The 14,431-nt window shown below is 43.8% G+C and overlaps 1 protein-coding gene across 1 annotated transcript in view; it reads right to left on the bottom strand.

The window, feature by feature from the left end:
• Positions 1 to 10,339, bottom strand: part of vcana (versican a) — a 39,962-nt gene extending 29,623 nt beyond the window's left edge. The window contains exons 1-7 of the mRNA XM_078086765.1: positions 10,035 to 10,339; positions 8,163 to 8,226; positions 6,462 to 6,845; positions 5,428 to 5,602; positions 5,187 to 5,314; positions 4,575 to 4,868; positions 1,177 to 2,127 (exon numbers count right to left, since the gene is read on the bottom strand). Of these exons, the coding sequence (XP_077942891.1) occupies positions 1,177 to 2,127; positions 4,575 to 4,868; positions 5,187 to 5,314; positions 5,428 to 5,602; positions 6,462 to 6,845; positions 8,163 to 8,226 (1,996 nt within the window). The 5' untranslated portion in view covers positions 10,035 to 10,339. The remainder of the gene's footprint in view (positions 1 to 1,176; positions 2,128 to 4,574; positions 4,869 to 5,186; positions 5,315 to 5,427; positions 5,603 to 6,461; positions 6,846 to 8,162; positions 8,227 to 10,034) is intronic.
• Between the last annotated feature and the right edge of the window lie 4,092 nt (positions 10,340 to 14,431).

Below are 14,431 nucleotides of genomic sequence, written 5' to 3'. Positions count from 1 at the left end.
TGGTGCATGCGCACAGAAGGAGAGAAATACTGCAAACGCATAGGGATTTGCAGTACAAATACACACCAGGCATGCGGACACAGAGGAAGAGTTTGTATGTCTGACCATAATAAACCGACCATACTACATATACACAGTGTTGATGAACACTCAGTGTGTATAACCTCGAGGAGATTCCAGATCATAGCTCTCTGAGGCCTACTTTCAAAAAGCCACACCAACTTCCGAAAAGTGCCAAACAACTTATGCTTCCACTTGTTTCCTTTTCTATTTACCAAATATCTCTCCTCTAACAAGAGCGTTTTTCACGAGGAGTGAGTCACCGTAGCGATGTTTGCTTAAATTTATTTAGGAGTACAAAATGATGCAGCTGCTGTTTACATACGAGATCATGCACTATTGACCTCAACAGCCAAAGTATGTATTTCAAAATTCTCAACTCTCCAGCACCATATAGTAAAAAATATCCTTATAATAGCTGAAATATGGAAATGTAGTGTTCTATTGGCAGCAAAATAATATGAATAACTATGTTGTTTGTGTGACCCTGAATGTATAAATTGTTTATAAAGACTCACTTTGTCTGTAAACTATCTGTCTAGATTACAAGTACCCCTGAGTTGTATATTAATTTGGAGAGCAAATTACTAGAAATGTACTTAACAGTTGAAAAGTTTTTTATTTTTCTTAAAAAACGGAATAAAAAATGGGAGTCATACAATAAAAATGCATAATAGCAGTAAATGTTTGAGCCTTGATTTGAGCTTGACTCCTTTCACTTGCAGTCTAAATTCAACTTTCTCCCTACTTCAGGACCCTGGACAGCACGGCCTCCCCTAACTCCCAGCTACTGTGCAATCAAGCTTCATGATAAGTGACTCCATGAGAGACATCAGACTCAACAAAGGGCAGGCAACAACTTGTAGCAAATAGTAAAAGAAAGTAAGGCAACAATCATATTCTTCAAATAGACAGACAATATTGGGGTTAAAACAAATTGCTTTTTGCAAGGCCCTCCTTACAAGTTTTACCATTTCATTATTGTGTTATATCAAATGTAAGATCAAATGACACAATGTCCTATTATCTCAGCCAAATCTGAACTACACATAAATTACACAGAACCCATTGCATTGAACAGAAAAGTTGCCAAATAAAATTGTTGGTATTTCTCACCTGATACATCTTGAATGATGGCCGTCACTTCATTTGATCGTTCTTCAGCAACCACTGCACCCAGTGTGGTGCTCTTGAAATCTGTGCCCGCCTTTGTTACTTTGTCGTCCTCTGCCGAGAAGCCCCCGCTGTGCTGCGGCAGACTGGTGGCCGATGTCATATCCTCAGCTGTGCCGGCTGTCGCAGCTCCCGGCGTGGTCTCTTCCTCGTAGTCGACGGCACGGGTCTCTACGTCCTGCGCTCGAGGTGTGACTTGTGTGGAAGCGCGGGTCGTCTCTGGCGATTCTGTGGCGGTGATCTCCGCCTCAGTGCCGGGTTTGGTGTTACACATGAAGGTAGTAGAACTGGTAGTAGCTGAGGCGGATGTCGTTTCCTCAGTATTACTAGAGCTGTCCAATGGGCTGGATGAGAGGTCTCGTTGGGGTGGCACAGTAGGCGGCCGTCCTTGTACCACAAACTCAACCTCCTCATGCTCTGGGAATGGCGTTGTTGTGCCGATCTCAGTTATTGACTGATCGTGAGGCCCCTCAAAGGGTTTAGCAGGTGAATCGGTGGTGGGTGTGCTTTGAGTTGTGTGTTGGGGCCTTGAGAATGTGTCACCAGCGTGAGGAGCAGAGTCCACGTGGGTCACATTTTCACGTTTCAAGTCTTCGACGTCCCGTGTTACGACATCAGTGTCTTCCACCTCTTTGATGGTGGGTGAAACCGTGGTGAATAACTCCTCTTCTTGGCCTGTCGGACTGAGGCGAGTTGGAGTCATGCTGGTAGAGAACATTGATGGAGGATTTTTCGGAGCAGCAGAGTCTGGAGACACACTTTGAGATGTTGGGGTAAGCAGAGCGGCGCTGCTCTCAAGTAAAGGGGTGGAGGTGGTGGAGCTGATGTCGGTGGTGAGGGTTTCAACCACAGATACGTCCACGAAGGACGTCTGGTTAATCACATTAGTCTTTCCTGAGAGACACATCAAAAGAAAAAAGAAAAATCATTAAAATCATAATAAAGTGCTACGCCTTCAAATGTAAAGCAGAATACAGACAACTCTGATTAAATGTAACACTTAACTGAGGAGCAAAACAGATACAATTACTTATAAGTTTGTTAAGCCTTATGAATCAAATGGCAGTACTACAAAAACAGTGTGACACTACTTTGTGTAGCATGTATGACTTTACCTTTGAAAAAATAACACAAAATCACAGTAAATAACCAACTTCATCTTGCTGATTATCTTATGATTTTACTTTTAATAGTTTACCTCTTGTTTCCTAATGAAATAAGATTTAAAGGTTTAACATCATCCCAAAGCAGATGAGGTCATTTCAAAGTGCTCTAGTTTCTGTTAAAAACTAAGTGCAGTTAAGTGAATGTTTCTCTAAACATTTCCATCTCTGCCTGAAAGGATCCACATGAATATTATAAAGGAATTAGCCAGGGCATAAAGCAGAAGTGAATCTAGAGATGTGGTTTCATTAGAGTTGCCCTGCGTTTGCCCTTTTCTCTTACCCTGGGCCCTGACATTTGGTCATTGGTGAAGCGTTTGTATTCATGTTGTACTGTGATTAAGAAGCCGTTGCTGGTTTTCACGTGTCAGTGATGGTTAATAAAATCTTACCGATTAATTTTCTACTTTCTTTTCCGTTTTATGAGTGAATGAATTCCTTTTAACGGCCTTATGCTCGCCCCCGCCCCTCCTTCCACCTGTTCTCCCTCATTTAGACAAAGCCATAAACAGAACTAGAGCTTTCCTCGCTGGCGCACACAGACTGTGTGAAGCCAGCTGCTGACCATTACGTACCAGCCCTCTTTCTTCATGAATCTATCTCTGATGTAAGGTGTGAGCCACGTTTTTCCTTAACAGGAAATAAACGGGGCCTGCCCTCACAGACTGCATTATCTCACCGACGCCGTCACTGAGGCCTTTGTTTCCTTCGGGCCCTTTCGGAGCCCAATCGGAGGGCAATTATCCACCTTTTCCTTCTGCATAAACTTCCTGCCTACCTGTCTTTCTGTGTTGTTTAACAGATGTGGGTTTATATTTTTTTGGGGGGGGAGATATTATTGTGAGCAGGAAGTGATGGAGTGAGTTCAACCAAACGGAGGTACTTGAAAAGCACTTAGACGGGGGCATAAATACAACAGGCCTGAGAGAGCTGACATGCAATACACAGAGCAGGAGGGGAGGGTGGCCTGTTTGTGTGGCCTCTGAACTCCAGAGGGACTTATCACTAGGAGAGCGAGTATAGCTCAGGGGCAGTAAATTGGCCAGGCAGGGGACGGCTTATCTGTCCAACCTCTCATTTGTAAAGATGGAAAGGCCGGTTCAGGGGTCACCGAGGGTAGCTGGATTTAGAAGTCCTGCAGTAGCTTTGTCCGAGTATTCAAACGTCTGCTCTGATAAGTAAGTACAAGTGAGAATGACGGAGGGCAAACTCAGCGGAAACGAGATGAAAAAGGAGAAAAGAGAGTTAGATGGTCGGACTAAAAGAGCTGACAGGTGAGGTATTAGTTACTTTGGCGCTTCTCTAGATGGTGGCTCTCAGCTGTCATTTGGTTTTTCCCTTGGGTTACTGATTAGTTAAGACCTCTCTTTGAGGAGGGATTAGAATAATTCTGCTAACATCCGGTGAACCATGAAGTGTCGCTATTTATAACGATCCATAGCAATATTCCTCTGGCTTCCCGCGGTCAGTAATCGCCGTAGTTTTCTACAAGTCGTTTCCATGTATTCCTAAATGTGACCTACAAGTAGGTCCGGAGGCGGTTTTCAAGAATTCATGAATAACATGAACAGTGTAAGCACTCTGTTATGTACGTATGCATGTTTCACATGGATAGTGAGGTTGAATAGGGATAAACCTTCAGGAGCCTTGGTGAGCGAAGATATTTTTAAAGTGCAGATACTGTTCATAAACTCTCAAATAAACTATTGATCATAGCCCCTCCATGTGTTGCCCATTTGAAGTTAACTGAGTTTTTCCACAATGGTTTTACTTTCCTCTTGGCAAATTTGGGCGGGATACAAAGATGTGGGACGGGGAGTTCAAATGTACACTGAGATCTGCAAGACTAGATTGTCATGCAAGGCTTGAGGAAAAATAATTCCTCCACAATAAATGGAGACAGGTTGTTAAAATGCTTGTCTAGTTCAGATGTAAAAATGAGGGGCGAATAGGGATAACTCAGAGGGTGGGGCAGAAGCAAATAGTGGATGACATCATTGTTCCTGCAAGTCCAGGCTTGGTTTTGACAGTGAACGGTCTGTGACGTCAATCGGTCTCTTTCACTGTCTGAACTAAAATATGTATGACATACACAATCCTGCTCATGAAGGTTAACACTTTATTACTTTTTGCAAAATATACCCAAGACTAACAACACGACCATGTGAGGGAGTTTACCTTTGAAACAGTAGGCTCCAAGTTTCATAGTCGGTTCAGGGAAGCCGGTCTGGTTTCTGTAACGGTACATGGTCCTGACGCCAAGCAGGCCTCCCCCACACTTCACTCTGGCTACTGCGACAGGATGTCGTACACTGCCGTCGGAGAGCCAGCCGTAGTCACATCTGTCCAGACCATGACGCCAGGCCGCGTGGAGCTGGCCGGGGGATGCAAGGACAGCATTCCTCGCCTTACATTCTGCACTCGCCTCTTCGAAGGTCATCTTGCGGGTCACGGGAGCGTAGTACACTTCACCTGAAATAAAGATGGCAAAGTGTAATGAAGAGTTGAGATACAGTAACATCTCACAGGCAACAAATTATCCATGAACTAGGCACGAAATCTGAAAAGAAAGGCAAAGATTGATCGCCGGGAGATTAGGATTTCCCGTGTCACAGACATTTAGAACTCCAATTACCACAATGTGGTTGCCAACTTTGTCAAAGCCCCATATGGTGAAGAATAAATCTACATTCATAGTAATTTAGTGACATTGCATGAACATTTAAAATATGCATGAGCTGCTGTTCTAAAGGACAACTCATGGGTGGAAAATCTTTGTTTAAGACTCACCATCAAGTTTTTCTACGTAACAGTATACATCATAGGTCTTCGTCTCTTTCCGGTTCCCATATGACCTGACTCCAGGTTTCGTCAGCAGGTTGCCGTAGCAGCCCTTCCTTGGCCTTGTAATTGGGTACCTGTGCAGATAGAAAGACAAATGAGAGAATTGCTACACGTGGTCGAATGCAAAAGCAGTCAAATATTAATCATTGATTTGCATTGTTGTGTAGACAATTAAAACGGAGCTAACCTCACTGTCTGGTCAGCAATCCAGCCGGCGTCACATTGATCAAAGCCATCCTCATAAGCTGCTTTCAGTTGGTCATATGTAGCGATGGTTGCTCCAACATTTTGGCAAGCTTGGACCGCGCTCGGGTAATCCAAAGTGTATCTGTTGGTGCTCGTCCGGTAGTGAAACACAACGCCTGTTAACAAATTGAGGAACAGATGACCAACAAAAATCTTAGTTTTGTATAGAAACACGGACATAGTGACGTGGAATCAATCAGCTTAGTTTCAGTGCTGTAAATAATGTAACATGTCTGACAAAGCAGACAGCATGCGTAAAAAAATTGAGTCCCTCAGCTTCTGTGACAATGGGGAACATGGTAATGGACCAAGAAGAATATAAAAAACTAAATACTCTACACTTCACCACTAATGAAAGAGATAACTCCAAATTATATTTTTGGACAATAAACAGACGACATGATTGATAACTAGAGAAAACTATCCCAGGGTCCATTCGTGACATAATGACACTAGGAATGGACTGGTAACCCCCCCCCCCCCCCCTAAAAGAGAGTACTGGACTGATGTTGCATCATTTTACGCTCAGTACAAGTTAAAAAGGCTTAGAACACCCACTGAGCGCCCCACTAAAAGACAAATCTCCACTGATAATGTAACACCCAAGATGGATCAGGTTATAAAGTAAACGTGTGTAACACCATATTTGGGCTACAACGGCTTGCTGGGGTTGCTGGGTGAGATTGCTGATCTCTGGGAATTAACCGTGGCTCTACTTGGTTTGCACAGGGATCCAGTCTCACTCTCAGTCTCGTTTTTTAAGAAGGCATCGCCTCTAAAAGAAGAAGTGACGACTGCTCCTCTGTGTAACTACCGGGTAGCTGCTGCTTCTATCGCCACTTGTATTGCATTTCACTATTATTAAACCCTTGCGGCCACCCTTCCTCTGCGTTCAGAGAGTATCTCTGGGAAAGAAATGCAAAAGCCTCCAGTCTGACTCCATCATGACGTGGGAGGGGGCGGTGACTCTCTCACCGTTGACATCAAGGTTCACTGTATCCTGGGTGTCCTCAATGCCGTAAATGACCTCACAGCGGTATGTGCCCGCATCACTGGCACGCAACTTGACCATCGTCAACGAAGAGTCGCCTACATCCTCAGGATGACTGGGCACGGAGACGCGGTTCCTGTAGCTCGAGCCTATTTTGATCACGCCATTCTGCGCCACCAGCACCGTGGATTCCACGTCTCCATCTATTTTGGTCCATTTGATGCGTAAGTAATCTCTGCTGTAAAGGGCCGTTGCATTGGAAACGACTGATGGTGCCGATGTTGGGATGATGGAGAAGAAGCAGGGAAGATTTACCTTCCCCGAGAGGGACCCGGTGACTGGTCTCATTATTGATAAGACGCTGGAGCCTGAAAAAAACAAAAGCAAAACGGTTCGATATACATATAAATGTGTTTACTATGGTCATTTATTTTTACTTTTAATACCCTTGTTTTTTTTCTTCCTTACAAATAATATTTCTTCTATTGACTCTCATTTTAGCCGTTGAAAGTACAACATTAACTTGCCGGTTCATTTGTGTTGAGGGCTGGGACAACTACACCCAGCCTCATTAAAAAAGAACATGCATCACGGACTGAAAATGACTCTTGGAAAGTCCAACCTCATCCTGAAAATGCTGGGTGTGGGAACACATTCAACACTGACTGCAGTGTATGTACAGCAGGTTCGTATGAAGTTACAGATAATTGGTTAAACATGGGGAGCGTCAGAGCCATGTTTGCATCACTTCATCTTAGGCCACTGCTGAGTCACATGACGTCCTTCGTAAATCCCTCCTCATGAGAATGACAGGTAGACCCACAAAAAAATAATGTCACCGCAACACACTGGACAATATCATGTATCTTCCTTCTTGTCACCTCCTACTCTTTTCTTAATTAAAAATCCACCGGCGGATGTTACACATTTTGACAGCAAACAGGAAAGATGCTAAGACTGACAATGCAAAACATGTTACTGGTTGCTGGACCCCCCCAAGTTAAAGCTGCTAAGTTTATCTGAGTCTCACTCAATTGATATGTGATGAAGCAAAGCAAAGGGGATAACATACAGGACACCAGACACAAACAAAGGGCAACATGCTGAATCATGTTTTGCCTGGTGTAGAGGAAGAAGATTCACCTATTTGGGGGGGGGGGGGGGGGGGGGGGGGGCGCCAGGAACAATGTAGCAAATTCTCTGGAAAGAGTGGTGGGACAGCCCCAGAGGCATGACTGTGTGTGTGTTTTAACAGAGCGCGGTGGGGGGGGGGGAGGGACCAGCTGTTATTTCCAGACGGGGAGCCTAATTGAAAGGTGACTGGGGGCCAGGGGGCCCAGGGGGGCCCGAGAGGCGAACCTCCGGGAGTCAACACTGCCCCCCGCCAGGGTCGGGTAAAGTCTCGGATTTACAGGACGAATCCCAGAAGAGGTTTTTCAAAGACTGCTACTTTAAGAACACGGTAAAACTTAAAAGTGCTGCCAGGCAACAGTGACACATCTGATAAGATGTGGAGTCAGACGGCGGATCAATGTGACCATGCCAAACAACTTAAAGTAAGCGGAAACTCACAGAGGTGTAAAAATGAATAGTGAGTTAAAGAAAGAAAAGAAAGGAGGAGATTGGGGGAGCAAGAGGGAGGGAGAAAGCAGAGGTAAAGAAACATTTGCTCATTCGAAACGTACCTGTTGCAGTGGCAGATTCACAGAGACAATACAACCACAGCACATATTTTATGTATGGAATCATCTGGTGGAGAGAAAAAAATAATGTGTATTAGGACATTTATTGTACGTCTTGTAAAGTTACGGGCTTTGCCGACGTCATCAGACCAAAGTAAAGTCTCCCTTACATCGCCCTGGCCCTCCCCCCGCCACATCCCCCCGCTCACCCCAACACAGTTCAGCACAATTCTCTACATTGCGTTGCAGGCTTAGAACGCACAAGAACAAAATGGATTACCGGTGACCCCCCCCATACAATGGTAGCGGAAACACTGGATTGATTTAACATATGAAGACCATGGCCCAGATACAATTGGGAAAAGGCTGAAGGGTTTGGGGACATCATTCAGAAACACCCTGTTGAACCCCACATTCTCAAACTTGCTGGCTCAAAGCGATATGTTATATGTGAGGGGACGTTTTATTCCCTTCGTGTCTTTCCCTCTTAGCTGCACAGGAAAATACAAATTCAGCAATATTGACTGCAAAATGATTGGACTCATATAATTATTACATTTCTATCACAGATTGATGGACTAATGGACTATTTTTAATCATTGGTGTTTTACATTTCATGATGACACAGTGGCAGGCCATGCTCAAACCGCAGAGGAGGGTGCGGGGGGATGGCGGGGGGGGGCTCATTAGCATCAAGACCAAATGGGCCGTTTTGAGCAGAGCTGTTTTAGGCGGGCTAAAGGGTGCCGTTAATAATTGTGTTTTAGACATTCCATTGTGGTCAAATATTTACTATTGTGTATGGGCTTGAGAAAAATCAATGGGAAATAACTTTTTCCTTATCTAAAAAAAATTAAAACAAACTCTGCTGCCTTTTTAACAACTGAATACTCAGCTTGGATTAACATGATTTAAATTTTAAACAGAAAAAAATTTACTTAAAATTGTATTGTTCTAGATATTGATATCCCTCTGAAAAAACAAGTGTACATTCTGAAAACCAAATTGGAAACCACGGGCATTATTTTTCTATCGCGTATCACATTAACTAGCCGAATCTTTACATTAGTTCCTATTAGAAATAATTGAAGCTTCTTGTGCGGTCGTTTCTTGGAGGCAAGACGACAGGAGCGGTCAGCCCCCCGTCCTCATGTCCTCATGTCCACCCACTGTATAAACACAAGTGGTGGAGCTGCAGACTGTAATAAAAACAAACTAAACCCTGACTATAAGATGACGGGGGCAATTCACTTTGTGACAACTTTGTGACTTAGTCCATCCCAAACCAACGGACACACATAATGGAAAATATATACATTTATTTTTTGTACATAACATATAAAAATATTTGGGGTAGATATAAGGAGACAGAAAGGTTGCATCTGCTTGTAGAACGACGTGCATAAACCTTGAAGAAAGGTTGTATAAAATCAGAAGAAAGGGTAAGATCACTTCAGCGTCACAATGTAAATTGTAGCCACTTTTTTGGAGCATTGCGTGAAGCTCACTGATGAAAGAAAACATGTTAACAACTCGCTTTAAATGTCTTTTTTTTCTTCATAGAAACTCCTGGTTCTTGTTGGAAGGATGAACAACCTGATCAGTCAATTAATTATTCTCATTTTAATTCATGGAGTGACCTGCAACCAGTTTGAAATCCACTTGCCTCACGCACTGGCGGGACATATGGTGGGTTATCTAAGGACAACGCGGCATCGCAGGGCGCTCGAGTCACATCATTTACACTCTGGAGTTAAACAGTATATGTTTCATCATTTCAAACACAATGGCATCATATTCCACCAGTTCTCTGTTTGAGCGCAACAGTTTTAATTTATAGCTCATGTCAAACCGAAACAAAAAAATAATACTTACATTTAATGATGTTTTATTCCATAAAATATTGATACGCGTCGCTAAATTCAGTTAGTCCCAGTGCGTAACATGGGTGCGTAAAAAGTGCCCGAAGAGCTCCTTTCCAACTCGGTGCAAAAACGTGTCCTCCCCCCCTCCCGGTGCGCCTTCCTCTTCTCCTTGAAGTGTCGGGGTTCCACTCCGAGATGCTGCTGGTTCTGAAGAAAGCGACGGAAAACGTGCAGTGCTGGAAAGCAATAAGCTCAATTTTGCCTAACGCACACTGTTATTTCGTCTGTGCTCGGGAGGAGGGACTGAGTGCCCCAAAAAAAAGTGAATGAGACACCTTGGGATGGGGGGAAGGGAGGGGCGAGTGGGGGGCAGGGGAGGGGGGTCTCCTCCAATCGGACTGTTTTTAGACCCTTCCCATCGTGCGCGCTGGTGTCACATCCATCTGTTTAGACTGAGTTCATCTTCACTTTCACACAAGTTCCAAATACGATTTATTTCAATAGCATTATTAAGCAATCACGCGAGAAATGACTTACGCCAAATCACAAAACTTTATCGTGGTCGTGTAAACATGTTTATTGCTTTATTTTTTCTCAAGCGTTGGTGATTAAGTCTCGAATTGATGCGCTCTGTGCAACGCGCCGGTCATCGGGTGCGCAATGGAAACCGGGTGGTGCGCTCATGTCTCTAGTTGAACTGAGTCACTGTTTGTTCCAACGAACACATTTCTGTCAATAGCATGAGGGAGAACCTCCCATCCGACCCGTAGCCACTTCAGACCGCTTTTGGAGTCGCGGGTTTCCTCCAATTCCAGTCAATGGAGCTCGCCTCAACCTATATTAAGAATAGGTTGTTTAGACAATCATGTTAATTGCAATGTGGTTGTGTGCTTACATTACAGGGTTTGTAGCCTACATGGAAATAAAAATAGAGTTAATTTACACAACTGGATCATCTGGAAATGTTAGGGGTGAACTCGGATTAACATGGACTCGGATGGGGGCTGAACTAACCTTTGCGCTTGGCTTTTCCACACGGGGGACCACGGTTCTAACTCGTGCCTATCAATCACAATGATTGGCTTAGATGAGTAGGAGGGGTTAATTAAGTGATCTGAGTTTGTGTGTGTAGTAATCTCCTGCCTGGCACTCAGTACAGCACCCAGCAGTGTGAGATCGGATGGGTCTCTTCCAGCTTGTGTAAACAGAATCCAAAATATTTTAAATATGTCTGATATGTAGTTTGCGCTCCGGTGTGACCAAGAGAACGTTTCCAATGAGTCATTCACTTTTGGTAAAAAACAGAATTGTTCAAACATGTGAATCACATGTCATTAGAATGTCATTGTCATTAACATGTCATAAAAGAGAACAATTTTAAAATTGACTCAGCCATGCTTAAAGACATGTATTTCTGCTGTGATTCTGCTTTACGTTCCAAAATACTGAATGATTGTATATTAAGACCGGATAGCAAAAGGCACTTGCAACTTATCAAGGTGACCATTATCAATTTGTCCACATCCACCAACATACTTGACATATAGGAGCCTGTTTTAATTGTAACAGGATAACATCATGGTTGAAGTGCAATGGCACTAAGCTCATAGTACGGCCTTCACTGGGAAAGCCAGAGAGCCATATAGCGTTGTGCATGTGAATTAAACTAATTGGTAGGTCTGGTCGCCGACTCTAGTCAGGTGGACTAATTGTTTACAATCATGCTGTTTGCTTCTGTAGGCGCTCACACCAGCTGAGTAGCTGGAGCGGAGGAGATAAGCCTCTAACGTAGAAAATTGCCCTTAAAGCCTGAGGGCCCCTGTTAGTTGTAAGTGCCTTTCCAAACCTGCGTGCATTGTAATCATCTTAGGGCTCTGCACCAGTAACCAAAGTGCATCTTCCCTCTGCAAGGCCGGACTGGTTTTGACAGCCGTATCCTGAGAAAGAGAAGGACTGGGAGTGGGGCAGAAAGGAAAGGCCTAACACGTTGACACATTGTCAAATTTGTCCAATTTCCTATCTCGCCCTGCGACAGCGTGGCGACCTGTCCGGCCTCAGCCCCCGCCAAGCTAACCCTGAACACGACAAGTCGTTGAAGATAACGGATGGATATCTGCGACCTGCCTCTTCCTGTGGCCATACGTCTCCATGAGACAATAAGACAATTATACCTCTGTCAACATTTTGGATGTGAGACATGTTAGAAGTCTGAGCATGCAGAGGAGAACAAAGGTTCACGCACCGCGATCAATGACGGACTGACAAAGACGGAGAGCACTCTGACGCCAACGCTCCAGGACACCGCTTTCATATTTTAACCAAACAATGAATTTGAAATATGCCATCTGACAACCAACATCATTTAGAGCTACTTAGCTGGAGTTTAGGGAATCATTAAATCATTTGACAACCTGAGCTTCTTGACTGAGAAATCGTTAAGTTCAAAATGTAACTAACTGCTGCGTAAAGCATCGCTACTGTACGTGTCAGCGTGAAACTCTCACTGTTGCGTTTTAGCACCCATAAATCAATGAGTCACACAGCCAATCAAAGAGTGTTTGATCCTGGGGATCCGCTGTGCGGGCCCCAGGATGACCCACATATCACATGACCTATAAAAGGCGGTTTACCTCCGGCGCCACGCTACCTAAGACAGCATTAAAGGCCTGTCAAATTTCTCTGAACCCAAGGAATGCGTCTTACTGAAAGTCACAATTTTTAAGGCAAAAGCTGCTCTGATTTCATTGTGTTTATAGATTACATGTCACAAGGTGTTTCTTTGTTTCGGTCAAAGGAAATCATCCAATATCTACAAGCGTAAATGGAACAGAAGAAATATGAAGTCGCCGGATATATTTGACATTCCGTTTGCTCTTGCATAAATAAACACTAATTAATAAATAGCAGTAAAACGCAAGATGTTCAATGTCAGAGTGGAACCTTTGAGGCACAGTAAAAACAGCTTGTTGTGATTTCCCAAGGTACAGGGAATCAAGCTAGTGTGTGTGTGTGTGTGTATTTTATGAGTGAAGCCCCTTGCGTGGAGTAGAAGATGTGGGAAAATGAATTGGCCTCTGGGCAGACATGAACCTTGAGCCTTTGGAGCCAAGTGCAGAAGCCCAGACAACATAAGCAAACCCCTTAAGCTTTAGCAGGAGGCCAAGTGACTTCTTGACAGACCAAAACCACTTATCACTCACATATTTTGTGATATTTGTATGTATGGCTTGGTAGAAACTTATTTGAAACCCAGACAGCAGCAGCTGAATAACAGGCTCACTTGTTTTTTTTTTCAAACAACATCAAAATAATTGAAAGGGGGAAAATAAAGGCAAGAAAGAAAAACCTGCACGATTCTGTTGTAAAAAACACTGCACGAGTGGCACAACTGTCTGGAGTCCTGTGCACCAGGTGTCAATCAACAGGCAGGTGTCAGTCAGAGAGCTGAAGTGGCACAGGTCCAATCTCAGCACAGGTCCAAGCTGAACCGTTCACACCAAGGGGCACCACTCGAACCCGCGGCCCTTCTGAAAAGACCACATAATGTAGCATGGTGCACCATTTCATTCTCAAACCTCCTTCATTCTGCTACAATCCTAAACGTGAACAGAATGGAAATGATCGAAATTCATATTTCTCATCACGTGTGATCCATGACAACGCAGAGTCTCTGTGGCAAAGTTGTTCCTGAGGATTCTGCTCTTCAAACGCAGAAAAGTGTGTGTGTGAGAGGCAGGCATCAATTAGACCAGCGTGAGGGAAGGCATGAATGTGGACAGCCTGTCGATGCTTTGGTCTCTGTGCAAGAGGAAGTCCGGATTAGAACATAACTACCATTTATGAGACAAATTCAAGACGACTATAGAAAGTCATTTTGTTTTTTTGTTCCAATTACCATTTTAAGGGATGTTTTCAAAATCTGTTTTGGTCACCATTAAAATGCAACAGTGGTATTCACAGACATTTAAAATAGCTTAGCGGTAACAACACTACACAAAATCACTGAAAGGTGACACAAGCCAACACACTTATCCCACTTACTCTTTGCCACTGGCAAAAAAAGACCAGTGCAGAAAAGAATCTCCACTAGAAAAGCACTAAGTTTAGCGAGGAGATTTCTGTGTGGTTTAGCAAACGAGAAAAGTTCTACCTCTAAAATTTGGCTCCAACATATGTGACTTTAAACAGCGATATTTCAAATACATCACAAATAATCCACATTATCGATGGATCTGGAAGGTTTTTGCACACGACTATCATGGTTACCCGAGAAGATAAAGGCCAGACTGGAAGCCAAATGTATCTCGACTAGCGTATGGTCTCACACGTATAGTTTGCACAGAGCAGAAGCTTACACGTTTTATTCAAAGCAGCCCAGCGGGAAGGACGACCGCTGGGTCGTATTGA

This window comes from Gasterosteus aculeatus, chromosome 13 (assembly GCF_964276395.1).
Source record: "Gasterosteus aculeatus chromosome 13, fGasAcu3.hap1.1, whole genome shotgun sequence".
NCBI lineage: Eukaryota > Metazoa > Chordata > Actinopteri > Perciformes > Gasterosteidae > Gasterosteus > Gasterosteus aculeatus.
Note: the sequence above shows the minus strand (reverse complement) of the source record. Positions and strands in the feature narration are given on the sequence as shown.